This window comes from Columba livia, chromosome 4, assembly GCF_036013475.1.
Source record: "Columba livia isolate bColLiv1 breed racing homer chromosome 4, bColLiv1.pat.W.v2, whole genome shotgun sequence".
NCBI lineage: Eukaryota > Metazoa > Chordata > Aves > Columbiformes > Columbidae > Columba > Columba livia.
In genome coordinates, this window is record NC_088605.1 from 55,595,015 (window position 1) to 55,622,632 (window position 27,618).

General features: G+C 35.6%; 1 protein-coding gene across 4 annotated transcripts in view; it reads left to right on the forward strand.

The window, feature by feature from the left end:
* Positions 1 to 27,618, forward strand: part of LRBA (LPS responsive beige-like anchor protein) — a 409,013-nt gene that overhangs the window by 18,981 nt on the left and 362,414 nt on the right. For all 4 annotated transcript variants that reach the window (XM_065061876.1, XM_065061878.1, XM_065061877.1 and 1 more), the window contains exons 2-8: positions 19,790 to 20,021; positions 20,156 to 20,256; positions 22,466 to 22,561; positions 24,686 to 24,807; positions 24,912 to 25,038; positions 26,663 to 26,782; positions 27,083 to 27,229. In XM_065061876.1, the coding sequence (XP_064917948.1) occupies positions 19,790 to 20,021; positions 20,156 to 20,256; positions 22,466 to 22,561; positions 24,686 to 24,807; positions 24,912 to 25,038; positions 26,663 to 26,782; positions 27,083 to 27,229 (945 nt within the window). The remainder of the gene's footprint in view (positions 1 to 19,789; positions 20,022 to 20,155; positions 20,257 to 22,465; positions 22,562 to 24,685; positions 24,808 to 24,911; positions 25,039 to 26,662; positions 26,783 to 27,082; positions 27,230 to 27,618) is intronic.

Genomic DNA, 27,618 nt, shown 5'->3' on the forward strand with positions numbered 1-27,618 from the left:
TCTTCATACAAAATATGTCTTGTCCTACTGTTAACTTTTTTATATGAGATGTGAATCTCAGGATGAAGCTGAAATATTTGTTGCCAGGCACTTAACCCTTGTTGATAAGTAGGGTTGGTGACCCAATGTAGTTTTTTTGAGGTGAATTTCTGCAGGTGGGTTGCTATGTCTTGGCTACTGTCATAACTAGGAGAATTATTTCAGCTGATTGAGAGTTTAGACACTTGTCCTGGTCAAAGTGAATTTGGGAAAAGGCATCTGTTTTGATCCTGATAGTTTCACAGAGAATAATGTGGTGACAAATTTGGTAAAGGAATTTATAATGCATTATCCTCCTTTGTATCAATTCCAGAGGATCTGGACTGGGTAATTTAGTAATACATAGTGAATGGGAGTTGGCTGAGCTTCAGTCTGGAGAAGGCTGCACGTAGAGATCACCGTAGTGAGTTTTGGAAGGAAGCCAAGGAAACGTTGCAGGGTTTGCTCAGCAGGATTACATGGAGTCATTCTGATCTGCATCTGAAATATTAGATCTGCTTTGACCCTCAGCTGCTGTGAAATGATTGCAAAGGTGATGCAGGCAAGTGACACAATACAGTGCCTGTTTGGAGAGTTGTGGCCTTCTCTTCTACTTGCAGACCATGCTGTTCTAATTAATGCTTTTCCCAGAGCTAGACTAGATTGTGTTCAGGGCAGGGAGGGACACGATGGTGCTTTATATCTTTCAAAAATAAAGAAATAACGGTCTAGTTTTTGTCGTGGAGTGCTTTGCCAGGAGCAGCTTTGTATGTGCTAAGAGAATCTGCATTCACTCTAATTTCAGTTCTGCAGTGATGCTTAAAATGCTGTGATTAATATTTTGTTTGGTTTGTTTGTTGTTTGCTAGTCATAGCCAATAAACAAAAACCAATAAGCAAAGTTTCATTTGATATGCAGGGCTGGTGAAAACTAGTGCTCAAAGGAGTAAAACCAGTTTGACTGTGACTGTTACAAGGTGTTTTACCAATAAATCTTACAGAAACCATAATGAGCAAACTTTTAGCTATCATAAATGTGCTTAACAAGGTTAATATATTTGGTTTTGTTTTACTGATCCCAATATTTGGTAAACGCAAGTTTACAGTATTAAGCTTCTTGATTAACTGAAGAAAGAACAAAATGTTATGTGCTACAACAGGAGTGAGTATCTTTGTAACCTGAACTAGTAGACAAGTGAATAGGGATGTTCTCTTGGAGGTATTACTATTACTGGGTAAAATTTCAGGTCACAGAGGTACTGTATTGTCAAATTTCAAGTATTCTAAGTAATGTGGTGCATAAGACTATTTCTAAGAAGTCGTGTTTTAGTCATCCTAGGATCTACAGGAACAAATGTAAATAACCTCTTAGAATCTCATTGACTACTGTGAAGTTGAAAAGAAGTATACAGTAATGTTTTTAAAATTATTTGTTTAACTACATGATGGCTTAAAAGAGAAAATAGGAGTTCTGTTGGTACTGTTCTCATCTTATTTTTAAACACTTGTTTTAGACTCCCTATGCAAGACAGTGGATTCTTCAGGCTGGGGGTTTTATTTGTATGTATGTAACTACTTCTAAATGCTTATTTTGGGTGTCTAAATACTTCTAAAGTTCTTTCTGTGTGGATGTGACAAAGTTCCTGTCAGATGTACGTGCAGTGACTGATTTTTAGAAAAGTCCTTAACTTATTGTGTATTTACACATCTAAGTACTGAAACTTTGAAATTATGCTTGCATGTCATTGAATTTCAATGTCTTTATTTTGGAAGACACACCCATATACTGGAGACTTCACAAAGTTCTTTTTTCTATTCAAAATCTGTTACCTGAAATGCCCATGAGATGGTGCTCATCAGTCTTGTTTTTGTGCAGCAGCAGATCTCTGCTATATAAGTAAGAATGCAGTGGTTAGCATTGCTATCTGTCTAAGAAAGAGAACAAAAAACCAACTGACAATATCTTGAATTAGTACACATACTATACTATTTTTAAGTGTGCTTTGAAAACAGTCTTGATATCCCTGCTTATCTTTGGGAAGATTTATTTGATGCTAATTTACACAAATTATAGATTACCACTTAATTTTTGTTTCTTAAAAATGAGTTTTCTAAATAAAAAAAGGATAAAAATTATTTTAGACATATATCCTATTTGTGCTGCTTTATTTCCTTCTGCTTTTCTCAAAGATTTGTGGAAGTTTTCTTTATAGAAAGCATTCTGCTGCTAATCCACGTTGGTGTGTTCTGTTCAGTAGTTTCTTTCTGTGGGATTTTCATTAGTTTGATTTGTTTATGTCTTCCGCTTGATTTGTGCGTACAACCTATAACAAGCAACACAGAACCGTGGGCCTTGGGAGAAATGTTGAACTCTTTTTAACTAAGGCAGGGAGGAAACTCCTTGTGAGCTAGAATGTTTTTCAAGTGTGCACTATGTAATTTTAGATGCGAGATGGGAAGAAAAGCAAAATAAGAGGAAGAGATTAGAGTAAATGTCTTTCTGAAGTAAGGTTACATAAATAGTGGGCTGCAGCACAGTAAAGCCAGATGTGTTATTTTATGTTCTGTTTCAGACTGTTCTTACTTGTTTTTTGAGTGTAGTAAACTGAATGGTCTGGGGGAGATCTGTCAGAGGACCCAACTGACATAGCTGAACACCCAACAAAGAAGCTACCGATCGTGATAAATGGGTGTGAAAACGAGAGTTGGTTGGATGAAGTGTGGAATGAAGTAGCTAGCACCACTGTTATAGTTGGCTGAACTAAGACAACACTCATAAATAAAGTATCTGCAAAGTATGATTAGTAGAGATTACAGACTTCTGAAAATGAGGACAGATTTAAACTTGATGATTTTATCTAGCAGAGATATCCAGAGATTTACTGTGTACAAAGATTGCCTTTGTACGGGCTGTTGCAATTAGATCAGACCAAGAGGACAGAGAAAATCTGTTTCTTCTGGAAGCTTCTTTTCCCTTCCAAATTCTGTGAATGTTGCTATGAACAATGTTTCTTTTGTGTGTTTTGTAGGCTTCCCTCCCCACTATCACTATAGCTTTTACCAAATGAGAATCTCAGTTTATGGTTGCTTGTATGTTCTGTTCGGTCACTGACTGCTGAAAGCAGTATTAGGAGAGCGTAGAACAGAAGATATTAAAGTGCTTGAGAAAAGCACCTTGGCAGAAAATGGAGTCAAAACCAGAAGTGGATGTAGCATTGTACTTGGAGGAAACTAAACACAAGTACCAACTCAAAATTAGGTTTTCTTCCTTTTTTTTATGGGGAAAAAAAAAAAAAGGAGTTCTGGCAGAATTTCCTTTGGAAAAATGGGCTTAAAAGGTATCATTATGGAATGTTTAGCTTCACCTGGAACAGAAGGATTTGCATATATTGTGGGTATGCTGAAATGGCCAAGACAAAGAGTTTAGAATTATGCCAAATTACAGTCCAAGACAATGCATTGCATAGTAGTTACTGGAGGCTGAGAGAGGTGAGCGAGGAGGTCTTTCTGACTATTTTCAACTTGGTGATAATGTTGATGGTGAAAGAAGAAACTTTATTATTTGTTTATTGATGCTGAAATAATCTGTATTGAGATTATAATGTATGTGAATGAGTGGTGTTTGAAGATTAGATATGATTTAAGGAAGAAAAGGAGGGGTAAGAAGAAATATTTTTTAACCTTACTTGGCACCTATCAAACCAGCCTATAAAAGGAGACTACTGCTGTAAGAACATGTATGGAAAAACTGACTGAAGCTATGAGTAGTAAGTACCAGTTACAATAAAGAGGAAGCCAGGGAGAGGTACAAACAGAAGATAACTCTCCATAGAAAGTTTTAATTTCTGCTCTTCTGACTCCAGCATTGCTGCCTGAAACCCTTTGTGTCCTGCACACCTTCCTTCTCTTTGAGGAACCTAGGGAGTTTGCTTTCAGATTTATTTTTCTCAATGTATTGTTTCACTGAGATGAAAGTCTAATTCTTATTTGATTTATTCTCCCTTTAAATATAATGCCTTTTTCTTTGTGTCTTCAGACTTGATTTTGTTCTTCTCCTTCACTTCTTGACAAGTTTTCCTGTCTACCAGCTCTTCAGTCTTGTATATCATTATATTTCTAATTCTTCAAACAAAACAAAACCAAACCAAACCCCAAACCAAACAACTTTATGTAAATACTTTAGCTTTTGTTCGTGGCAAGCTGTGCCGGTTCTAGGTCAGGCAATTTGAAGTGGAGGAAAAAAAGTCCTATGAAAGGAAATTTAGAAAATTTCTGATTGAGTTTTTGTTAGGGAAAACTAAATTGAAATATTATGTTTTGGAATGTTTCATTTAACTTGAAGTAATGCTGTATTGCTTCAGGGAAGTTGCTGATTACGGAATGAGTCAAGACAGACTACAAAAGAAATCCTGGAGATTATTGTATTGGTGTCAGAAAAAGACAGGTCAGCTGGAAGTAGGGTCAGTAGGAGTGAAGACAACGTGGGCCTACAATTCATATGGTAAAACCACAAATTTTGAAAATAAACAACTTTGACATTGTTAAAAATGACAATTACAATAATTGTTTTTATTCCAAACAGTGTTTTTATTTCATAGCACAGAACAATCAAACTCATCTCCCATCAGATACTGCTATTTCTTGATAAGTACAAATCTCTCGAACAATTTCAATAAAGTACGTTTGCAGAGAATGAAGTGCAGTTCCCCAGGAATCAGTATTTTCATTTTCATAGGAGAGTGTAGAGAGAGCCAGAGGTCTTGCAATACATAATAATTCTAGAAAGACAGTAATTGTATTTCTGGGGAAATAAATGGTTTATGGCTTGGAATACTACACAGCTTAGAATGCAGCACTGTTTACACAGGATTGCTTGTGTCAATGTTTCTTAATTGTGAAACAAACAAGCAAAATGCTTGTATATGAACTTTTGGGTCCATAATCAATACTGAACTGACACTAGAAGTTTTAAATTTGCTAAGGATAACACTTAAGACAAAGTCTTATATTTTGTGGGATTGTAAATACCTAATTTGCATTTTCTGTTTATTGTACTTTAAAATAACTACTAGAGACTGAAATGACTGCTGAAATACCTGTGTGGGTTTTGCTTTATGCTGCAAACTGCTTTTTTCCATGATTCAAACATTTGAAAGAAAAAAATACATGTAATATTATGTTGTGGTTGAGATGAAAGTAGGTTTTAAACAGTCCCATCCTGTTTGCCAGTTGTGAAACCACATTATCTTAGTTACGACAGAAGATTTTTCTTAATCAGCTACTTAAAATGAATTATTACGTTACTAAAAGTAACTAATTTTTGAAGGCAGTATCCTGAAATTTAATATTTTGTTACTCTTTGAAACAGCAGCTAACTTGCTATTCCAACCACTATGCCTCTACTCATCTGTCAGCATTAATTCTTTTTTTGAGAAGTAGAGAAGACGTCTGATCTACGTGTTTGATTTCAAGCCTGTTTAGTTTTTGGAGGGATCAAGTTAAGCAGGTGTGGAATAAGTGATTGGAGCTCTTTCACTACCAATTAAATAATGTTTTTCAACAGTTTAACTCAAATGGCAGAATTTTCTGACTGTTTAGAATACATGATGTTAAGCGACATGAGTAACTGTGACTTCTAAGAAATACATGAAATAGGAGCAAATGTGCTTTTCAGAGTCCAAAAATATTTTTATGATAAACTGTGAATAAATTATTATAACAGGGGAAAACAAATGTGGATATAAAATAAAGAAGTTCATAGTAGGCTGGTAGTATCAATTGTTCATGTACTACATCCTGATTATGTCATCTATATAAATTAAACTGACTCTTTTTTTAAGAAAACCTATTTAAAGAACTTGTGGTTTTCCCTACATCTCAAACAGTGTGCAAATGAATCAGGTTCATGTTTTCTTCTTCAAACTTATTTTCTGCAATTTATATTCCTCCTTGCTGATACTGTATTTTTTAATCAGTATTTAAAAACAAAATAAGACCGAAAACATCTCTGTGGATTTGACCACATGACACTCCACTAATAATTTGTTGATATCTCCTTTAAATTCTCTTATTTACTATTAATAAGCTGACACTGTATCGAGACATGGCAAAAGTCAAAAGATGAATGTTATAAAAAGAGGAAGGGGAATATGTAATGAAATGTACTAACTTGGTATTGGCAATAGAAGTTTGAAACACAATGGTACATACACCTTCTGCTTAAAAATTTAAAGGAATTTGGATATGGAATGAAGCTTCTTACCGTTATTGTGGGGGTGGGGGAGAACACTGTATAGAATTTGCTGATTTCTGCTTTTAAATCTTTATGGTACAAAGTGATTATTTTTTTCAGTTACTCAGGCAGCTGTTGTGTTACAGTTTAACTGCATAAATAAAAGTTGGAGCTGATCACTTGTACAAAAGAACTAGCATCGTAGCAGAGCTGGATAGCTGTACTTCAGTTTATTTTGTGTGTGGAATCTCTCAAGCTTGATGTAGGTTGGTTTTTTTTAAGCATCTTAAACCATCCTTACTTTATAAAAACAAGTGCTTTTGGTAATACCTCCCTACAACAGGATATTGTGTAGCTTGAAAAAAGATTGATTGCTGAAATAGCTGATTTCTGCTATACGTATTTTAAATTTTGTCAGTAGTATTAGAGATGAGCCGCTGGATTCTTTCACTTTTACAGCACAGAAATTGAGCTTCAAATACACAACAACCTCTCATGCGTTATTTTCACTGTTTTGCTTCGGCATCTTATAATAAAGCAAGCGATTGATGAATTGACTTTTCTGACAAAAAAAGATGTTTCAATTTAGAGAAAGTGTATGATGACAACCTGATAGGGTTACCACTGTAATTTTGTGCCAGCTTATCCAGTGGATCATTAGTGACTGCAAAGGATAGAAAATTTTGCAGTTTTTCATTTGCAGAGCTTTTTGTTCACTTCTTTGAGAGACAGAGCCCAGGCAATCCACAGCTCTGAACTGTGGGTTCCTGAAGAGCTGGTTGGGAGTCCTGGGAGGGTTGGAGCTCTTTCAGAGCTGAAGAGTCCAAGAGCTGTTGGGTCTTCAGGTGTCTCCTGGGTATTATGGCAGGAAACCAGGGCTGTTTCTTTGGACAGGTTCATAATTCAGTCAGTGATGAGCAGAAAATGTGGCAATGATGGTTTCAATTTCAGTTAGCAACATTCTTTCTCCCCCTGTAACTGGGTTTTTTTTTTTTCCCAAAGTGGTGGAAAAAGAGGTGGAATTGTAAATTTCAGGAAGCTTCTTTTTGCATTTGTCTTGGCTCTGGGAAGAATTTTCTTAATTCCAGAATTGCAACAGAAATAGTACTGATCAAATGACTTTCCTCCCTATATATTTTCTGTGCAGAAACAGGGGAGTGAAAAAACTGTGGCTGCTGTGAGCTGTACACTTTGCAGTATTAAGGGGAGTAGAGAAATGTACTTTAAGTTGGACTAATGCATAGTGTGAAAGAATCCTAGTGGATTTGGATGTGCCTTACGCAGAAATGTGCATGCTATAACAACTCTGGAACAGTGCCATATGTCTAAGTCATTGACTAAAAAAACCCCAAAACACTAAAGCTTAGTGTCTAGATAAAGTTGGTATAACTAATGGTGATTTAATATAATGAAGTTGCAGCTACCATTTTGAAGTTGTCTTTCTACTTGGAAAAGTATGTTGAGTTATGCAGAAGAGTACATAGGTAGACACCAGTGTTTTTGCTAGGGCAGACAGTAATTAGTGCTCCTTTGGCTTTGTTAAATTGGAACAAAAGGTAATGTGTAGACTGATTGAAAGGGAAAGAAAGCATTAAGATTGTGTTCTCTGTTTTGTGCTTGTGTGGTGTGTGTTGGTGTTTTTTTGTTTGTTTTCCTTCTTTCCTCTGCTCCTCTTAAAGGCACATGTGTTCATGAATTTCAAGACATTCTGGTATTTGCAGTGAGTTAATGGAGATACTCGTGCTAGTCTTTGGCTTCACACCTAAGAGACCACAGTTTAAAGTCATTTCTTGCCTCATGATTTTTGTGGTAATTACTTCTGTTGTTGTGCTGGGAAATATCTTTCTTTTGTAAGTAAATATTTACATGTGTGGAAGGCCACAGAAAATATTGTTTCTAAGACCTTTGATAAACGTTGAAGGAATGCATCTGTGATTCTTCATAGTGCTGAAGTTGCTCTGCAAAACTTTTATTTCTAGATAAAACGTGCCAGTACAAGGAAAGAAAACAAAATAGCTCCTCTATTAGAGGCTTCACTGAATCTCCGAGTTTAGAATTGAAATGAAAAGGTTTATGTATAAGCTGAAGATATTTTTCTATTTGTTTGTTTAGATGAAAAATATTGCAGTCCTCTATCATTTCCAAATGTTTTAATTTATGAGTTCTGAACTTACCCTTTCAGTCTCAGAACGCATGACTATAATAAATGTTTGCTTTGAAACCTATTTTAGTAAATAAATGTAATTTTTATAGGAGGGACACATTTTAAGAAACTAGGAAGATGGTTACTTGTTCTTTTATTGTGGGTTTTTACTACTGACAGAATTTGAAAGAAATTATGCAGGACTACAGTGGCTGTTACTACTAAAGAAAAAGGAAAATATTTTGGATATGGAATGAAATAGAAGATTTTGCTAAAAGATTACACTGTTCTTTGTTTTGATGGCATTAACCTTTCCTTTTATAATGATACTTTCTTTGTGTTCAAGTTGAGTAGCCTTTCCTAGTGGCTGATGTTCTTTCCTTCACTGCCTAACTGAAGCAAGATTTGTTGTTCAGTTAATCACACTTTTCACAGAGAAAACAGTATTCTAAGAAACACTATTTCACATACTTCTGTATTATTTGGATGTAGCTTTCTTCAGGTTATATGTATTATCACTCATGGATAATAATTTAGTTTTGATTCACATATTTGTGTGTGGGGAAGGTGTTTAAGCATCCTTCTAAAGTCATAAATCCTTATGGGTGTAGTAAATTCAGAACAAACCTTTTTGCCTTAGAAATTTGAATACATGACATGACAGTATTGATGATGAAGGAACGAGAACTTCATTGGTGCTGTTTTTTTTCTTAGAGTTTTTGAGAAATTGGTTGAATTTGATGTTTAAAAAAATATTTTAAGACTATCAGAGGCCATGCCTTAGCAAATGCTGGCTTCACTGGCTAAATGCTTATTTCAGTCTGTAATTCAAAACCCTTTTGTCTAACAGTTAGTTGTTGCTAAATGGTTAGTTTACCATTGCATTAATTGAGGATGCTTTTGGTTTTTCGGGTCTAACTTCAAATGCAGCTCTGCTCAACTGTTAAAATGAGTGTGGCCATAACATAATTCCCCTCTGTGGATATGGCATGTTGCATAAGTAATTTGCAGACTGGCCTGTGTTGGAGGTGGCTCTCCCAGAGGAATTGTGAAACCATGGTATGCACTGGATGGGTAGAGCTGCTTAGCTAAACGTATAGGCAGATGTTGTATAGCTAAATACATGGCTAAGTCAGAATTATATTGTTTTCTGTGGAAAGGGGAAAATGATTGTCATACAAGGTGATCAAAAGAACAACTGGAATTTATTAGAAATACCGGGAGAAAAGCAGGGACAATGTAAGTGGAAAAACAAGAGATTTTTTGTACGGGATAATGATAGTATATGCAGCACTAGTAGTCTTTGTCTTGGTGTGGTGTGTGTGGGTGTTTTTTTTTTTTTTTTTTTTTTTTTTTTTTTTTTTGTGTGGTTTTTGTTTTGTTTTGTTTTTCTTTTCCCCTCCAATGTGTACTGTAATGACTATATCTTGGAGACAATTTCCATTCAGTCATTGCCTATATGCTGAGAAAAGGGACAGACTCAAATCAAGGTGGGGGCAGAGGCTTTAGTAATAGTAGGAGCTTCTGTACTGGGGGAAAAAACCCCAGCCAAACAGGAAATAGTGCTGTGGTAAATCAGGGAGAGAAAAATGCTTTAAAAAGTATTTGCAAACATAGAATTGTAAGTCGCTTGTAACAGACAGTAAGTAGCAAAACCACATTTCTGTCCTTGCTTTCAGTATGGCTTTGTGGTAATTGAAAGAAATAAAAGAAAAAATGTGCTAGTGGCAGAGGCATTACTTGTGTATCTGTTCTCACAAAAGCAACTTTTTCTTGTAGTGTAGTTAGAAGAATCAGTTTAGCAGTGGCACTCTTGTTACAAAAGCTCAGGTGGATGGAGGCCATCTGAGCATATTTGTGACTGTAGTAGGTTTGATTGCCCTTGTGAGCAGTGTGGATGTGCTGGCTAGACTTCTTGTGTGTGGACATGGCTTAGATCGAAAAGAGGAACTGAGCACCAGTGCTGGTGCTGGGTCTTAGAGTTCACTCAAGTCTTACAGATTTGCTGTTTGGTAAGAAAATTAATCTCTTAATCCTTTTGATATACCACTTGAGTCATGTGCCTTCCTTCTTTAAGATACTTATTATTTCAATGCACTTAATACACTGACTTCCAGTAATATATGTTTTATAAACTATAAACAATGTAGTGGCATATTTGGGAGGGGCAGGGGAGTGGAATTGGAAGGTGGAAGATAAGTCATTTCTTGGTAAGAATAAATGAAGGGCTGTTACGTATACTCGGCACTCTTCTAGCTGGGATCATCTGCATGGTTTTCTCATGTTGATCATAGCTATAGCAGATAAAATTTGGCAATAGGGAAAGCTGAGTGTTATTTTTCTTGTAGGATGACATTTAGTATTTCTTACATCCAAACTCTTAACCATCTCTGCTTCATCTGTGGCAGCAATCTCTGCTAATTCCGAGGAGGCAAGTGTGGGTTTTCCAGCTGTTCTGGATCGAGGCAGTGTCAGAAATGACAAACAGATGTTCTGGTTCTTGGTTTCTGTTGGACTTTGTAACCCGGTGCCTTAAGCTGTGCTGAATTTTTTTGCAATTAATCTGCTGAGCTATGAGATGTGGCAGTTGAGGAACTGGCGCACATTTGCTTCTAGCATGTGCTATATGATGGCTGCAACTTAGAGTTGGAGAGGGAAGACTTAACGTTATGATTCCTAAATCTGATAAAACCTGCCAGAGCTTTATAAGTAAACTGATAACTTCATCTTGTATTCTCTCTTGGCTTTTTGAGCTTCATTTTAGTCCTCTTGTAAGGTCATTCTTTGCTATTCTTATACAATTCTCCCCTTACTTGTAGGTGTTATCCTTTAGTCTCTACAAGCTTGCAAAACACTTTCAAACAGGTTTCCTAGAATAAACTCATAACCTTGTTTTACTCTAGAATTCCATGGTTAATACTATTTTTTTAATAGTGTACTTTGCAAGTATTATGAAGTGGACATCCGATTTAAGTCAAAAGTTATAAAGTTATGTGAAAGATTGCTTGTATAAGGTTTTCAGAGTGCAAACTTTGGATTCTGTACAGTGTTGGCTTCCTTTCCATCACCCCTCAATCCACTGTAAAATACCAGACAGTTGTATTGTTTCTGTAGAGAAATACTGGGATATATTGTCTGTTCTCTATCATCTAAGGCAGTGGTCTTCAAAAACTTTTGGTTACACACCCCATCAGTAAAAATATTTGAGCATGTGTCCCCAAGAAATGTATAACTATTTATTGATAAATTATATGCATGTATCAATATGATGCACATTGTAAACCATACGAAAATAGAAATTAAAAAGGGTGAAAGATAAAATAAAAGCTAGTTTTAATTTTTAGTTTTATTTATTAATGATACAAAAAATGTTTTCTTTCCACACCCCAAGGATTGTCTTGTGTATGCTTGGGGTGCATGTACCTCGCTTTGGATGCACTAGGAGACTTTGAGAATTATTTACTTCACATTTTTTACTAGTTTTCTTAACTTAAGAAGCTGCAATTTTCGGAAGGTCAAATATATTATTGAACATTAGTAACCTGTTGTAGGTGTATATATATATTTAGAAGTATTCCTGTTCAGTATATGTGGTATACATATGAATAATTGTGTAACTGTTTGTACTACTTTCTAATTGGAAGGGGGTTACTACACCTGTGATTCCTTGTCAAATTGAAATAAATTCAATAATTAATTATATGAATAATTACAAAAACTAAAGGTGTAAAGGAAGAATCTTAAAATGTTTTCTTATTGAATTATTATTTCTGTCTTTGCGCACCAGTTAGAAGGAAAACAGATATCTTTGGTAATCTTTTATCTTTAAGTAACTTTAAAAAAGCACTAGCTGTTGTTATTATTATAGTTAGCAGATTAGAAAAAAAAATGTAACGACAAGAAAGTCTGTTTCAGATAAGTGATTTTTTTTTTTTTTTTTTTTTTAGGAGTATATGAATGTATTTTTAGACTTGAATATTTTTTCTTTCACTAGTTGTTGCAAGAGAAGATCCTGTTTGTTCTCTGGCAGCAGGAGTCAATCTACTTTGCTCATTTTAACCTACTTGTCTAACTTCTGTGTGGGCATTTATTTTTAAGTGTATGTACAGTTACCATTATGTTTGCTCAGGTGTGGTTTCACTGCTGTGTAGTTGTTGGTTTTGTTTTTGTTTCTGATTTGGACTATGGGCTGAATGAATTTGCTTCTGCCTGTGGTATACAATGTGAGTCTCCTGACTGATGGAGGTAGGGGCAAGCAGGGTATTCTCTGTAAAGTCATCCTGACTGTATGGTTTGTTCCTCACTCTGGACTTGTTGATTCATATCATATTAGAAATTATTTCTTTTGGGCTCCTTCCTCTCAAGGAAGGATTAAGCCAGGACAGAGTGCAGACCTGTGCAGCTGGTTAGTCTGTTCTCTCAGTGTAAAGCAGATTGCTTTTGTTTGCTGATGCGTGGTATTTCCAGACTTGAGAAAGTTACACACTTGGTGAAAAGTTACATGTGTCTGGATCCTGAACAAATGTGGTGTGTTTTGTGTTGGTTTATTGTTGTTTTTTTTTTCTTTTTTCTTTTTTTTAAGACTCTTGTAAATTAAAATAAAAATGTTGGGTAACTTTTAGAAGTGTAGGTAAGGAGGGAAGTGCTGGGATAATGAAATGGACAATATGGTACAGTGCTTTGCTCTGTGTGTTTCATGTATTTGTGTTTCAATCCAGAGTAATGTAACTCGAGCTGACTTTCTACTGGCTGTCATAAAATGACAGATTTCTGATTTTTAAAATGTCACAACCATAAATCATTAGTTTGCTAAGATTGCACTAGCAAGCTATTAAAGAACATGGCAGTATTTACTGTGGATAAATGCAAATTTAAAAAGGTTCTCTGTATCATGGTTTAAATGATTTATTTGCTTTCAATGCACATATGAATCTGATGTGATGTAAAGATTTAAGATACTTCATCTCCTCTATGGAACTACAAATTTGCATATTATTAAACCATCTCCTGGAGTTATATCTTTCTTGTATATCTTAAATGGTATCACAGGTTAAGATACACTGAAAAAAGTTAATTTAAACGAAAGCAGAATTTAATGCTATTAATACAGAATCTGGAAAGACATGAATTTCATCTGGATTTAGATATAACCTATATCTATTTTAATATTAATTAAGATCTGTAGTATAAGCTAAACTCAGAAAACCACCAGTTATTTTACATATGCCTTTACCCACTATTTGAAGTACGTTGAAATTCAGTTTTGTCTTGAAATTGTTTGATTTGAAAAAAATCAGCTTGGTATCCACTTTGTTTCCTCAGGGATTTGAAATAAAGCTTGCAGTTGCACGGCCTCCTCAGGACCAAAAGACCTCTGTGCTCACTGTTGTGCTTCAGGCAAAAGCCTGTAGAGAATCAGTTTTACAGAGCCTCCTGTTTTCTTCTCCAAAGTGGTAAAGACCTGTTGTAGCCAAACTTGTCAAAAGGCCCACAGGTTTGCTGGGCATATCCTCTCTTTGGTCTGTATCAGATTCCCTGGGCCCCTAACAGTCCTATTTTGTGTCATGTTCTTGGCGGTCCTTTTTCTATCAGTTGTCCCACCTCTTGATAGGTCAGTAAAGATTTGGAGGAGGGTAGAATTCCTAATATTGGACTTGTCTGTGTGCTGTCATAGTGCTGCCCCCCTGCCCCAGTGTTTAAAAACATCATGTACAGCTAATTGTTCCCTACATTGCTCTTTTTGCACTCTGGCTGCACCTACACACTGTGAACTGGACTAATGTTGTTAGTAAACTAATTTGACTTGCAAGCAGAGTGAAAATATTAGATTGTTTACTAGGGTAAATATAATGTCATTGATTACAACATAGTTATCTTTTAAAACTGGTGGTGTGTTTTTTTGGTTTGTTTTGTTCCCCCACCCCCTGCCATTCTGTTGGGAAGGAGAAACCTATAGGTAAATGTCACCACTGTAAGGATGCTTCAGATGTGTTGTACCTACATGGAGAAGAATTGTGCTTTTTTAAATGTTTGTTGTTTCGACTAAGAGAGTCATTTTAACGGGTACAAAGACATAGCTTGGTGCCTTTTTAAAGAAAAGTTTTAATGAACTGGTTTATGTCTCAGATTAACAGGATAAGACCTGGTTGTTACTCTTTCCTATGTAAATTGTGTTAAATATATGCCTTTTGTAGTTAGCAATTGTAAAGTTGGATAAAATCTAGTTTTATTATATATAAACCAGTACTTAAATGTAAACTTTTCTGCTAATTTGAAATCTTATCCAGTCTTTATTTCCTGGAGATACATATTTCTTCTTTGTTGTGACAGAGCATGAGGTATAAGCTGCTGATATAAAGCTGTCTTGTGGAGGAAGAGAATTATACAGTGCAGAGATACTATATTAAAAATGTGGAATGCCGGGCCAGCGGATTCAAATCCAACATTAGGTGGCAGTAGTAGACTCCTAACACCTCATGAGTGCTTGTTAAATTTACTTGTAGGCAGCTTTCCAAATGAGAGACAGACCTGAAGAAATTTAATACAGAACATTCATGTTAAATACCTAGGAAGGAAAGCAACGGGAATGATTTTTCCTGAATAATCCAGCTTTGAACATAATTAGTAACACTATTGAACAGAATCATATGAAAGCATCAAGGGTAAAGTGGGTGGGTGTGATGTTGTTGGGCAATGCCACTATTTGTATGACTACTTTAAAACTGACCTTTCTTACCTGCCATGTAAGTGAAGGTGTAGGCTTTGTTAGGAACTTGGCAACAGGATAGAAAACAGCTAGTTAAGAAGAAAGTATACTTTTTTTTTTTTTTTCTTACTCTCCTTTTTCCCTAGAAAGCAGAGGGGATGAGTACTATTAGTATTTTTTTTTTTTGTGGTGTAACTGTTGGGTAGTGTTGGATGGGGGGAAACTGATGACTTCAGCCTGAGAAACCAGCAGGAGATGTTAGTGGTGTTCTGCTCAAGAAATATCTGTTTGTTCTTTGTCTTTTTTTTTGGTGTGTGTGTGTGTGTGTGTGTGTGTGTGTGTGTGTGTGTTTTGTTTGTTTGAGTTTTTCAAACAGAGAAGAAAGCAAGTCCAAAGTTGGAGCAAGGATAAAGAAGGTGCTTACAGAAGAGGCTGGATGGGTGGAGTAAAGTCTTTCTTTCTGTGGAAGAGTCACTGATCACTTGCATATTTGTGATCTCATGTTAACTTTAAATTTGAGCAACTGTTAAGTTGGCAAATGGCTTTAAAATGTCTGCATGTTGCTGGATATTATGGCCCTGCTTTTCATAAGTGGGTCTTCTCACAGTTCTCTGTGCTTTGTCTAGTTTTTCTGATTGCATTAGGGTTGATATAGTGGCAATATATCAAAGACAAAAAGGTTGACATCCAGGCTTTCTCTGTCCCTTTCTCACCTCCCTATAACCTCTCTGGGCCTGAGCCTTGTTTGTCATGATTTCACTGGCTTGACATTCTTGCTAATGTTACTATTTGATGTACTTATCTAAACTATCAACAGGTTTTCCTACCAAATCTTCTCTTAGGACATATATTTTAATATGTTCACACCTCCAAGTGTTGTGTTAGTGGTAGCGAAGACTGCATGGAAAAGTGGGGGGCAGAGAATGGATTCCTGCAAATGAGTATGTATTATTGTTTTTCCTCATCTTTTTCTTCTGATCTTTAGAGGCGTTTCCAAATCAGAACCAACTTTTTATCACACCGAGGATGTGTACCACAGTGTTCCCTTTCCTGTTTATTGTGTACCCTCAGGATTTGACTGCCTTGGGATCACTTGTGATCCTGTGACATCCTTGCCCTAAAGAGACTGTAGTTCTTATACTTCCCAAATCTTTGGCACCTAATTTTGACGATTAATAAGTTTGAGTTTCTGAATACATGAAAGGGGATGGAGTCCAGGTTGTGTGTTATTATTTGATGGAAGACAGGAGTAAATGTAGGCAAAGAAGGTTTTTCCAGAAGAGATGCTGTTTGTGGTCTTAGACTTGATTTCTTCTTTTTTTGTTATAGTACCTTGAAATACTTTTTCTTACATTTTCTTACAAACTTTTGCAATGTTTTGTCTGCCACTGGGAGAAGTGACTTTAAATGAAACTAATAATCTGGATCATGATCTTTCAGGAAAGCGGAGCTTCCCTTTGTTTTGTTTTCTGTATACTGTGGTTTGGTAGTTGCTCAAGAAAGGAGTGCACCATCTCTTTTATGTCTTGGATCACTTCTCCCATTTTATGTTAGGTGAAATGTTCATTGAGAGGTTTCGTATGTTTAAATTGGCTTTTTGTTTTGATTTTCAGGTGATGTAGTGCTTTTTTATACTTGGAATTAGAGCTCTTATATTGGCTTCACATTAGTTTGGTTCTCTAAGAGAAAAAAAAATTGCACTCTGAGTGTAGTTAAAAACTGTGGTATTTTCCCTGTTCTCTATCAATTAAATGTAGAAACATTTTACCAAAAAGCCTGAACTATTGTTTTGGCTTATGTATTTTTCAAAGGTAAATATAACTGGCAAAATGTAAAATTTGTGAGGATATATTTGAACACTTTGAATACTGCCCTTTAAAACCATTCCTATAAGCTTATACTTAATTCTACATGCCGAAGAAAGAAAATGTTATGCCACCCTGTAGGTTGCTATAAAGATTGTTTATGCAGCTCAGTGTAGGACTTAAAATACGTTGAATTGGAGAACTTTGAAAAATGTACTGTGCATCATAGGAGACCAAATCATGCTAAAGTGCAAGGAAAGACTATACATCAGTTCAAAGGCTACATTATTCAAAAAAATACAACCATAAAAAAGGTAATAAGATTACATTCTCACACTTCATGGCTAGTAAGGTGCATTAAGCTGCTCAGATATTCATAACTTACTGTGACATTTGGGAAGATTACATTTTGCTGTGCACAGCCATTACTGCAGCTCAGATAATAACTAGCCAGTGCATGGACCTGGATTATGATCCCTGTCATTGGAAACAAATTTGTGTTTTGAAGGTTGATCAGTTTCAAATCACCATTAGAAAGGGTTAATATGACATACTGTGGGGGTGTCTGTGCTTATGTGTATCTAATGGGTATGCATATATATAGTACATCAGCTGCACTGTGCCTTTGGTATATTGCTCTATCTGTCAAATTTTTTGTCCTCACTTCCCTTAAAGGGAATGTTAAAATAGTAATTATTTCTACCAGAGCATAGTATTTCCAGAAGGTACTTGCTGAAATGTGTATGTTTGCAGATTAGATTGGAAACCTAATTTGACAGCTTCCTGGATGGGTGGTTACTGGTAATGGTGTATCTAGCCAAAAATGAAAGATTGGTGATGTAGACTATAGGGTGAAGGTAAGGTCACCTCTAGTTGCTGTATATGGTTTTGGTGTGATAATTGATGGTTGGCTGATTAGTTAAAACCAAATGCATGAAGAGTTGAATTTCGTGTTAAGAATTAGCAGGTGTTTTGTGGCTAGAATTGAACTTTCAGCTATTCTGTCTGTACATGGAATGCAGTATTTTCTTTGTTTCTTACCTTGATGGTGAGCAAGAGGGAGGCTTCTTGAGGAATACCTCCATTTTGTAGAGGATGATAAATTTAGTGTAAATAAAGTGTAATATTAGTTTCGTATTTTATGTTTTCAAATGTTTAGTTAACTTTTTTTAAGGAGGGTGTACTTTTTTCTTTGCATTTGTTTTGTGATAATTCCACATTACTCCATTCTGCTCAGCATTATCCCTTGAATTTTACCTTACTGAGCTTTTTTGAGGTAGCCCTCTGCTTCATGTTATGGAAGGGGAAAACTGAGACTTGGAGGATGATAATGATTTGATAGATTTGTTTGAGTTGACAGCATGAGTTGATATAGAGAAGCTGGGAATATAATTCAAGTCTCTCCATTCAGTTCCTGCAGGTTCTCTAGATATTAAGGAAGCATCTGATACTAAATTGCATAATTATTTTTCATGACCAAGAGTGGAGAAAGTGGAAAAGTGTAAATTACTGTTTAGAAATTGTTGCCATGAGACATTGTCTATTCTGTCATAAAAGCAGTAACTTTCTCTGCTTCTTGTGGTGGCTGGTGTCACTGATTTATGCCCAGAAGACCAAAGATTGCTTCTTCAAAGTGACAAGATTTAGACACTTGAGGAAAACGTATGGTAATTTCAGTAGTTAATGAAGAACATATATTCCATTCTGTTTGGTAAGTTTATCTCAGATCCTGACTTGCAGAGAGAAGCTGTTGGAGCTAGTATGAAAACATGTTAGTATATGCATTTTGGGGCAGTTTTGACATGGTATGACTCCAACAAGTGACAGTACTGAAGCTCTTACTGGTCAAAACCTGTGAAAGGAACATCATGTTAGACAGAAATAATGTCTTTTATTAGACAAACTTGTAGAACTGAGAATGAGCTGAAATACTTTGGATCATGAGTCCATTTTCATAATTTGAGTCAAAGCTATCTGAATTCCTGTTTGTATGCTGGTATATAATCGGCATTTTGGAAAGCATGGCATATTTTTAAGTTTAATACAGTTCTAAAGTCCAAGAGAAGTTTAAAAAGTGGAGGATGGGAATTGAGGTAGAGGAGTTAGGTTAGTACCATCCATCTTTCCTTCAGCTGGAATTTTTATTTTGAGTACACAAATGAGAATAAAGTAGGTTATTTCCTTCCCGCCTCCACCTCCTTGGCGGTTATGTGGTTAGTCACTCGGTGTACATTCAAACAAAGCCTGCATCTAGGAGACTTGAAATATTACAGGCTTTATGTGTCTTAGCCAAAGCACAGCCAAAGGCTTCATGGTGTTGCTGTTTCACATTCATGCAATTACAGCAAGCCTTTGCTTCCTTTTGGTACCTGTGGCTCCTAGTGAAACTGACAGTTCGTACTTAACTAGGTTTATTCAGCATCTCAAGAAAGACTCTTATGTGTATGTAAGTTACAATATTTCTGATGTGCCTTGGCTCCTTTTGGCTAGAATTGCCCTCTTATTTGAGGAGTGCTAAGCACACGCAAAGGAAAGCTTTTAGGGCCACTCCAGGCCATTTAAGGTACCTTAGCTGACTTGGCTCTCTCACCTGTCTTGGAACACTCGCTTGGTCCTGTGGGGCAGTTCAGGATACCTGTATCTTAAAATACCCAAATATTCTTCTGCAGCAATTGTCTGATAGTAGGTTACACCTTAGAAGCACCTTTTTTGAAGTTACACATCTTGAAACAGAGGAATAATAGGACCTGGTATATTGATATTTGCCTCATGGGTTTTTTAGCTTGTCTTTTGTAGATTTCTTCTTGCAGAATGAATCACTTGAAGTGTGAAATGGTACTTTGATAAAATTGTCTTAAGGTTTTTTTTTATTCTTTTGTCTGAAAGCTTGTTGGAGGCCAGTTTGACTTGGAAATGAACTTTATCATCCAAGAAGTAGAGGGCATCACCTGCATGGTGGACTTGCTGGACAAGTGTGATGTCACTTGCCAGGCTGAGGTGTGGAGCATGTTTACAGCAATCTTGAAGAAAAGTATACGCAATCTACAAGCATGCACAGAAGTGGGGCTAGTTGAACAAGTGCTCAAGAGAATTGACAGAGCTGACAACATGATTGCAGGTATGATTTCAGCCAGTATGTGACTCAAACTGTGTTCCTTTTATGTAAACTCTCATGGAAATATGTATTAATTAAGGGATAGAAATCTGTCATTGCATTTTATTAAGCAATTATGTTGTTCTTTTCCTTTTCAGATCTCTTGGTGGATATGCTGGGTGTGTTGGCTAGCTATAACTTGACAGTTCGAGAGCTGAAGTTATTCTTCAGCAAGCTTCAAGGAGAAAAAGGGAGATGGGTAAAAGAAAACACAAAACTGAAACAATTTGATAACATTTTGAAATGTTTTTCTTTTTCCTAATGTTCACAAGTTAAAGGCTGTTTGATAATCTGTATAATAAACAAATTCTAAATGTACCAAAAAATGCAGGATGCTTTCCAGTATTACATCAATTAATCTTTTTACTTGCAAGCAATTGAAATACAGAGTAGAATAGTGATAAAATTAGATGTCCTCCGGGATCTGTGGACTGGATTGGTCTTTTAGAGCACCTGGGCATAATATGGTGACTCTAACGAAGTGTTTTTATGTACATTTTTATATTTTGTAGCTTCTGTTATAGGAAATGAAAGGAAAAAGGATTAAAATGTGTTTTTTTGAAGGCAGACAAGAGAAATAAATAAAAATTGTCTGCATAGGCAGTTCAGTGTGTTTCTGTTTTCACAGTGTTGTTCTTTACCTGAAGACTGAATAAAATTAACTAGTTAGGGAAGTGAGAACTTGTGGCAGAAATTGAAATGAAAGAAATAAGCTCAGCTGAGAAATGGTAATGTGTTTCCCCTGTTCCTGTGTGAACTAGAAGGGGAGAAGAGGATCTCCTTTTACTGTTGAGAACTTCTTTCCCTGAAATAAAATTTGGTATGATGTAGAGGCCAGCAGATGAGTTTTCTTTAACACAGAATTGTTGTTTTAGTGGAATCGGGAACTATTTTAACAATTGTTTTTACCTGCTTTGAATTTTAATTCAGCTTCTGTTATCTCTAAACACTCTGCCTAACGGAGAGAAAAGCCAGCACAGTGTCTTTGTTGACTTAAAATAAATTTTTTAAATGTATTCAATATAAAAACCAGTATGCACAAATAATATACCAAATTTTAAAAGACCCCTTAAAAAAATTTTAAATTGCTCACATAAAAATATTTTGTTTAGGGTTTAAACTTAATAATTGAACACACAGAGTGGATTTAAGCACAGACGAATTAAAGTTGTCTCTGTAACATTAACTTTCTCATTTCCTGTCTCTCTGCTATTTGCATTTAATTTCCTTTCTTTATTAAGGACTAAATATAGGGGAAAGGAACAGAAAAATGCCACAGTTGCATTGCTAAGGAGTTGCACAGCTCCATAAATCTTAAAATCAGCAGTGCTGTAAAGATACAAAGTATTTGGCTACAACACAAATTACCTAGTTGAATTCTGTAGTGCTGAAGACATCTGAACAGTTCTCAGTGTTTCCTCCTCAAGTTTAATTTAGATTCATGAAACACTGTTTATCTGACTATAATTTTGGTACATTTGAAATATTTGTAACATATCATGCCATGCTTAGTTTTCAGAGGGTGGCTGCTTACAGAAGGGGAAAAAGGCACTTTCAGGAAAAGATCAGAAGTGTAAAATTGTAGTTTAAGAACATATCCACGGGAAAGTTATAGAGTGGTAAAAGAAGACACACAAAATTGTTCTGTTGCTATGACCACTGTTTGCAGTACTTCTGTCGCTGTGAGCTCATGCACTTGGTTTGGAGTTTATAGTTGCTGAGTATTAATTACATGGAGAATTAGGGTGGTGGTGGGGAAGTGTTAAGTATTCATACTAACTGAGCACTCAATTTAGGGGCTCCAAATTGGCCTCAAGACTTGAATCTTTCTGTGTGGACTTCTGTGAAGGGATATATATAACCAAAGACACTTTAATCTAGTATTTGACTGTAGTCCTGATGAAAACCGTCCTGTCTCCCCGATCCTCTCTCTCCCTTTTGCTAGGTAATCCCCATCTCCTTTTTGCTGGCACAGGTTTCACGCAGCTACAATCCAAACCTGCTGTAACTGAAAATTGGTTTGCCTTTGTGTTTTCTAAGTTAGTTTTCAGTTGGATCAGTTTGTTTTCTTTAGCTCACCGCAAATGCACACAAGCGGTAACACTGATGGCAATGAGCAGATAGAGGGAGGAACCAGCATTCAGGATAAGTTCAGTTTATGCTGGATGAAAGTGGCTGTGGCCTTTACGTCCTTAATTTACTTACCCAGTTAATTGTATTTCAGTGTACCTACTGTGTAATGTGTGACTCTTTGTTGTTTATTGAAAGTGCTAAGTGTCTCAACAGAGTATTACTCAACCATGTGCAAAGCTTTAAAACGTATCAAAATTCGTTTTTTGTGTATATAGTCTTTTCTTTTGTATAGGTGTGTTTTATTTATTTACAAGTGTAGTAATTCTCTTTGGCAGCCACCACATGCTGGGAAGTTATTGTCTGTGTTAAAACACATGCCTCAGAAGTATGGACCTGATGCCTTCTTCAACTTCCCAGGAAAAAGTGCTGCAGTATGTAGATATTTTAAGTTTGTTTGTTTGTTATTCTATTACTGCCATAGGTTATTTTCAGTTGTAGTGTTCTTTTGTCTCATCTACCATTGTCATAGACATAGAGTTTCAACAGAATTTTTTTCTCTGACACCTATGTTATGACTAAAGCATGCTTATAATAAACGTGCGTTATCACAATGGAAGCACAAATACTATTACATAAAGAACAGACATAAATGAGACTTTTGGGGGGGTCAATTTTAGACTGTTTTGGTTAGATCTTGTTGTGAGGATAATGTGTCTGCTTTTCACTCCCATGTTTCCATACAAATGGTGCTTGTGTTAGTATTCAGTACATGTGAGAACACCTCGCATCTAGAAACCTTTGCTAGTGAAACTACGGGAAGTGCTGAACTAAAGTGGCCATACTTCCACAATTTGTTAGTTCTTTTAATAATGAGATGATGTGAATAACATGTATTGTTTATAAGAATTCTCTGAGAAAATGTGTATTCTGGACATGTATAGGTTGACAAATACTGAGAGAAGATTAAATTTATCAATGACTAGTCTTTTCGTAATTGTTTAGGTTACTTTGATTAATTTTTAACTTCTGTGGTATTCACTTAAAAAAGAATTAGAAACTAAATACATGGTTGGAAAATGCTGCACAGAATCTTCTGTAGAAATTAAAAAAAAAAAAATCAACAATTTTGCTCCTAAAATCATAGGATGAAATAGTATGTTAAGACTCCATGTTTAATTCAGAATAAGGTTTATCAGATCACTCTTTCCAGTTTTCTTCACATAAACCCATTGGCTTTCTGCCTTGGTGGCTTGAGATTAAATTTGACCAACTTGATGACAATGTATTTTTTAGGAATGAAAACTTGAGACAGAAAAGCTCAAACTACTAGAAAAATACCATTGCATTTGCATGTTTATCACATACAACAGAACTTGGCAGTAGACGGACAGGTGTTTTGGCTATTCGTGTGCTATGTTTGGATTTAACTTCTGATAACTGTGTTGAATGCTTGAACCATATGTAATATTGTGGTGCCTCAGTAACCTTACTGTGAATATTGTTTATTTTTAAATTAAGTGTTGGAAAGTATTTGATGTAATTACTCCAACATCCATTGTGAGTTAAACCAAATCACAGTTCTACCAGTTCCCAAAAACTGGGCTCAAAGACATGCAGACTGATTAGTTATGTAGTTATTGGTATAGAGAAGGATTTAGTGTTTTGTTTGGATAGGGATAGCTGAATGGAGCATGGGGATATAACGAGGAGTCTGGTGGCATTCAAGTTCTTTGATGTGTTTTGGGTATTGATCATCCTTACAGAATCTTTGATCAGAGGTTACGGGAGTATTGCAAATTGTGCAGCAAAATAGTGGAAAGTTGATAGTAATGTTAAAAAAAACCAAAGCAAACCAAAACACAATCAAACAAAAAACCCACATAACAAAGCACAACTGTTTGAAACAAATGGCCCCACCATACAATTTATAACTTAAGAGCTTTTAAACTAATGTAGACACAGTGATTGTTATCAGGATTTGGCTGGTGGCAATTAATACCTTTCCTTTAATGAAGTTTATAAGTCTGTCATATTCTAACTGGAAAGCTACATAGATGTGAGTTTAAATAGAGAAAATAATCTGTTAAGTGAAATGTGTATGATTCTCTTTTTGTGGCCAGCTTCTTTTCATAGTCAGTTTTCTTCCTGAATGCCAGCACTATATGAAAATAAGTTTATAAATCTGATTATTTTGTCAGGTTACCACAAAACCAAATCAATGTGAATTTGCATTTGGAGTGTTTATGCTGTAAGGCTTCCACTAAAGCATTTAATTTTTGGAGTATATGTTACTGTTAATAATCTTCTTAGAGATATGAAGTCCAGTTTTAAAATATTTAGATTAATACAATAATTTAATGATGGAGTACAAAAAAGCATAGAGATTAGGCCAGATCGTTTTTAATATAGACTGAGAAACTGTACACACTTGTAGTGTACACATTGGTAGTATGTATCTGTACATCTGTATACATTTGTAGTGTGTATCTTAAGCTGTATGTTCTTATTATTGTGATCTTGATCTTTCGACATGAATATCTTTTTGCTTCCTTCAGGCTATTGCCTTACCTCCTATAGCCAAGTGGCCCTATCAGAATGGATTTACTTTCCACACTTGGCTAAGAATGGATCCTGTAAATAATATCAATGTGGATAAAGATAAGCCTTACTTATATTGGTGAGTATTATGTAAAACAGTATTTCTGATGCTCAGTTTCTCTTAATTGTTCAATGATTTCTGTTTCCATCTGTGTATGTGCTGATTTTGCTCTAATTTGTTAGCTTTCGAACAAACAAAGGACTCGGTTATTCTGCCCACTTTGTTGGAGGCTGCTTGATTGTAACATCCATAAAATCAAAGGGAAAAGGTTTCCAGCACTGTGTAAAATTCGATTTCAAGCCACAAAAGGTGAGTAAAGATAGTAAAATCTTTCAAACTAGTGTAATGAATTACAGAGATATGCATGTGTTTACACATTGGTGTGTAAACAGGAGTTACACTTTGTGTGTTACTAGAAGTTGTATTTGTAGAAATTGCCTCTAAAATTGTAGTCTCGAGGGAGTGTTTTTGCTGCTGATTAGGCTCGCCTTTCTGTAGAATAACTTACACTGGAATGAGGAAAACAAATTTGTGTTCTGAATTCTTTTTCCTTTTAAATTTTACTTACGAAATGTATAAGAACAAGATAGAAGATGCAGTTTACCAGAAGCTTTATGAATTTGTGAGACCTGTTTGCATTCTCTGAGAACTCTTAGTACATATACAGAGCTTGAAAGTTACAAGGCTTGTGTTTTTTTCCTTATGTTTTTTTTTTTTACTTGTGTTTTCTCCTACCTCCAGTCATTCTCTTCTTATTTTCCTAAAGGGTTTTGCTGAAGCTCCCCTTTATGTCATTACTTACTCGATGTGCACAAATGCAGTGTTATTTTAATAAAGTGTGGTTACTAACCCACACTTAGTTTTCCTAATCAAACCAGGACCATTAATAAGAGTTTGGGAGAACAACAGATTCATTATTGAAAGGATGTTATACTTTTTTTCATTCAGGTTTTCCAGAAATTAGTCTCCTTGCATTGGGTACTTTATTATATGTAATTTTTTTTAATGTAAGAATTAAAATATGAGTTGATTTTTATTATTGATGTTCAAGGCTTGCTATTATGTAGCAAGCCTTATGTAGCATCCTATTATGTAGCATTATGCTATGTTGAAAATGTTTCCTTTTTCAATCAGATATTCTGCTAATGTTTCTGAAGCAACTGATGTAAACATTTTGTGGGAGAACAGACCTCCTCAGGAATTTCTTATTAGTAGTCATCCCTTGCTGTAAATATGGATTCTATTTGTGACAATTTGAGATACACAGCCTTTGAAAGCCTTTAGAGTCTGGAGCCATCCTTGCTCTTTGGAATGACAACATTTGCAGTAGTCCGTCATGCTAAGAGTTATCCAACTTAGACCTTATTTACACAGTGGTTTCAGTGTAAATTCAGTTTAGCATTGCCATGAAGATGTTTTGAGTTCTATGCCATAAATATCTCTTAAGCTTCTGTGTCTGCTTTCTGTGGAAAAAAATAGGACAAGGATAATAACGTTAAACTGAAAGAGGGGAGATTTAGATTAGATATAAAAAAGAAATTCTTCTCCACGAGGGTGGTGAACAGGCTGCCCAGAGAAGCTGTGGACGCCCCATCCCTGGGAGTGTTCAAGGACAGGTTGGACGGGGCTTTGAGCAACCTGGTCCAGTGGAAGGTGTCCCTGCCCATGGCAGAGAGGTTGGCACTAGACGATCTTTAAGATTCCTTCAAACCCAAACCATTCTATGGTTCTATTAAATGGCATACTATTCTTTGACATAGGTATGCAAGAAAACTCACCAAATTACTTAACCTTTTGTACTGAAAAAAAATAAATCTTTCCTTCTTAATTAAATTCACATAAATAGCTGAATTTGTTCTGCTATGCCCCCCTTTAATGCTTAAGCTACTTTAAGTGTCTATAGAATTGTATCAATTGTTTTCTTATCATTTAGTGGTATATGGTTACTATAGTGCACATCTATAACCGCTGGAAGAATAGTGAACTTCGATGTTATGTGAATGGAGAACTGGCATCTTATGGAGAAATAACATGGTTTGTCAACACCAGTGATGTGAGTAATCCCTGTGTACCAATACCTATAGTTGATCATCTTGATGGATTAAACAGATGTCCTTTACAATTTTATCAATAAGCCTTCCCCATTTTATACATTAAAAAAAAGAGATAAAATTAATATATTTTTGATGGAGGAATAGATACTACTTTACATATCAGAACTTAGAAGACTTTTCTGCTGAGACCCTCAAATGCTTGTTTGTTTAAAAATAATGTTCCTCTGATAATATGTGTATTCTTTGCATAATTTGCTTGTGTAGCCTAGATTAAACCCTCTTACTTGTTTTATTTTCAGACATTTGACAAATGTTTCCTGGGTTCTTCAGAAACAGCAGATGCCAATCGAGTGTTTTGTGGGCAAATGACATCCGTTTACCTTTTTAGTGAGGCACTCAATGCTGCTCAGATCTTTGCCATTTATCAGCTGGGTCTGGGTTATAAGGTATCTTAGAATTAACTGTAAAGTTTCCAAAGGTTGATTCTTATAAGACTCTTTATGGTGGGTTTTAAGAATGTTGTGATACTTCTATGTCCTTCTAAAAATGTTTTTACTGTGTAATTTTTTATGAAACTCTTCCATGGTTCTTCTGTAAGACTAGGTATTGCCTCACAAATTACAAGTAAACATTAACTCAATTATTTAATTTCTTAAAATTTTTTTTGATCCTGTTTGCTTCTCAAAAGTTCCTTGTTTGTGATTGGGAGAGAGAGAACACCACTGTTATCTCCAGCTAGGTTCACTTTTTCATTGAGGCTGAAAATTTTAAATCAATTATTATGTATTTGTTTGGATATATAGCTTTATAGTTGATTGTGCTCGTCAGATTTTTA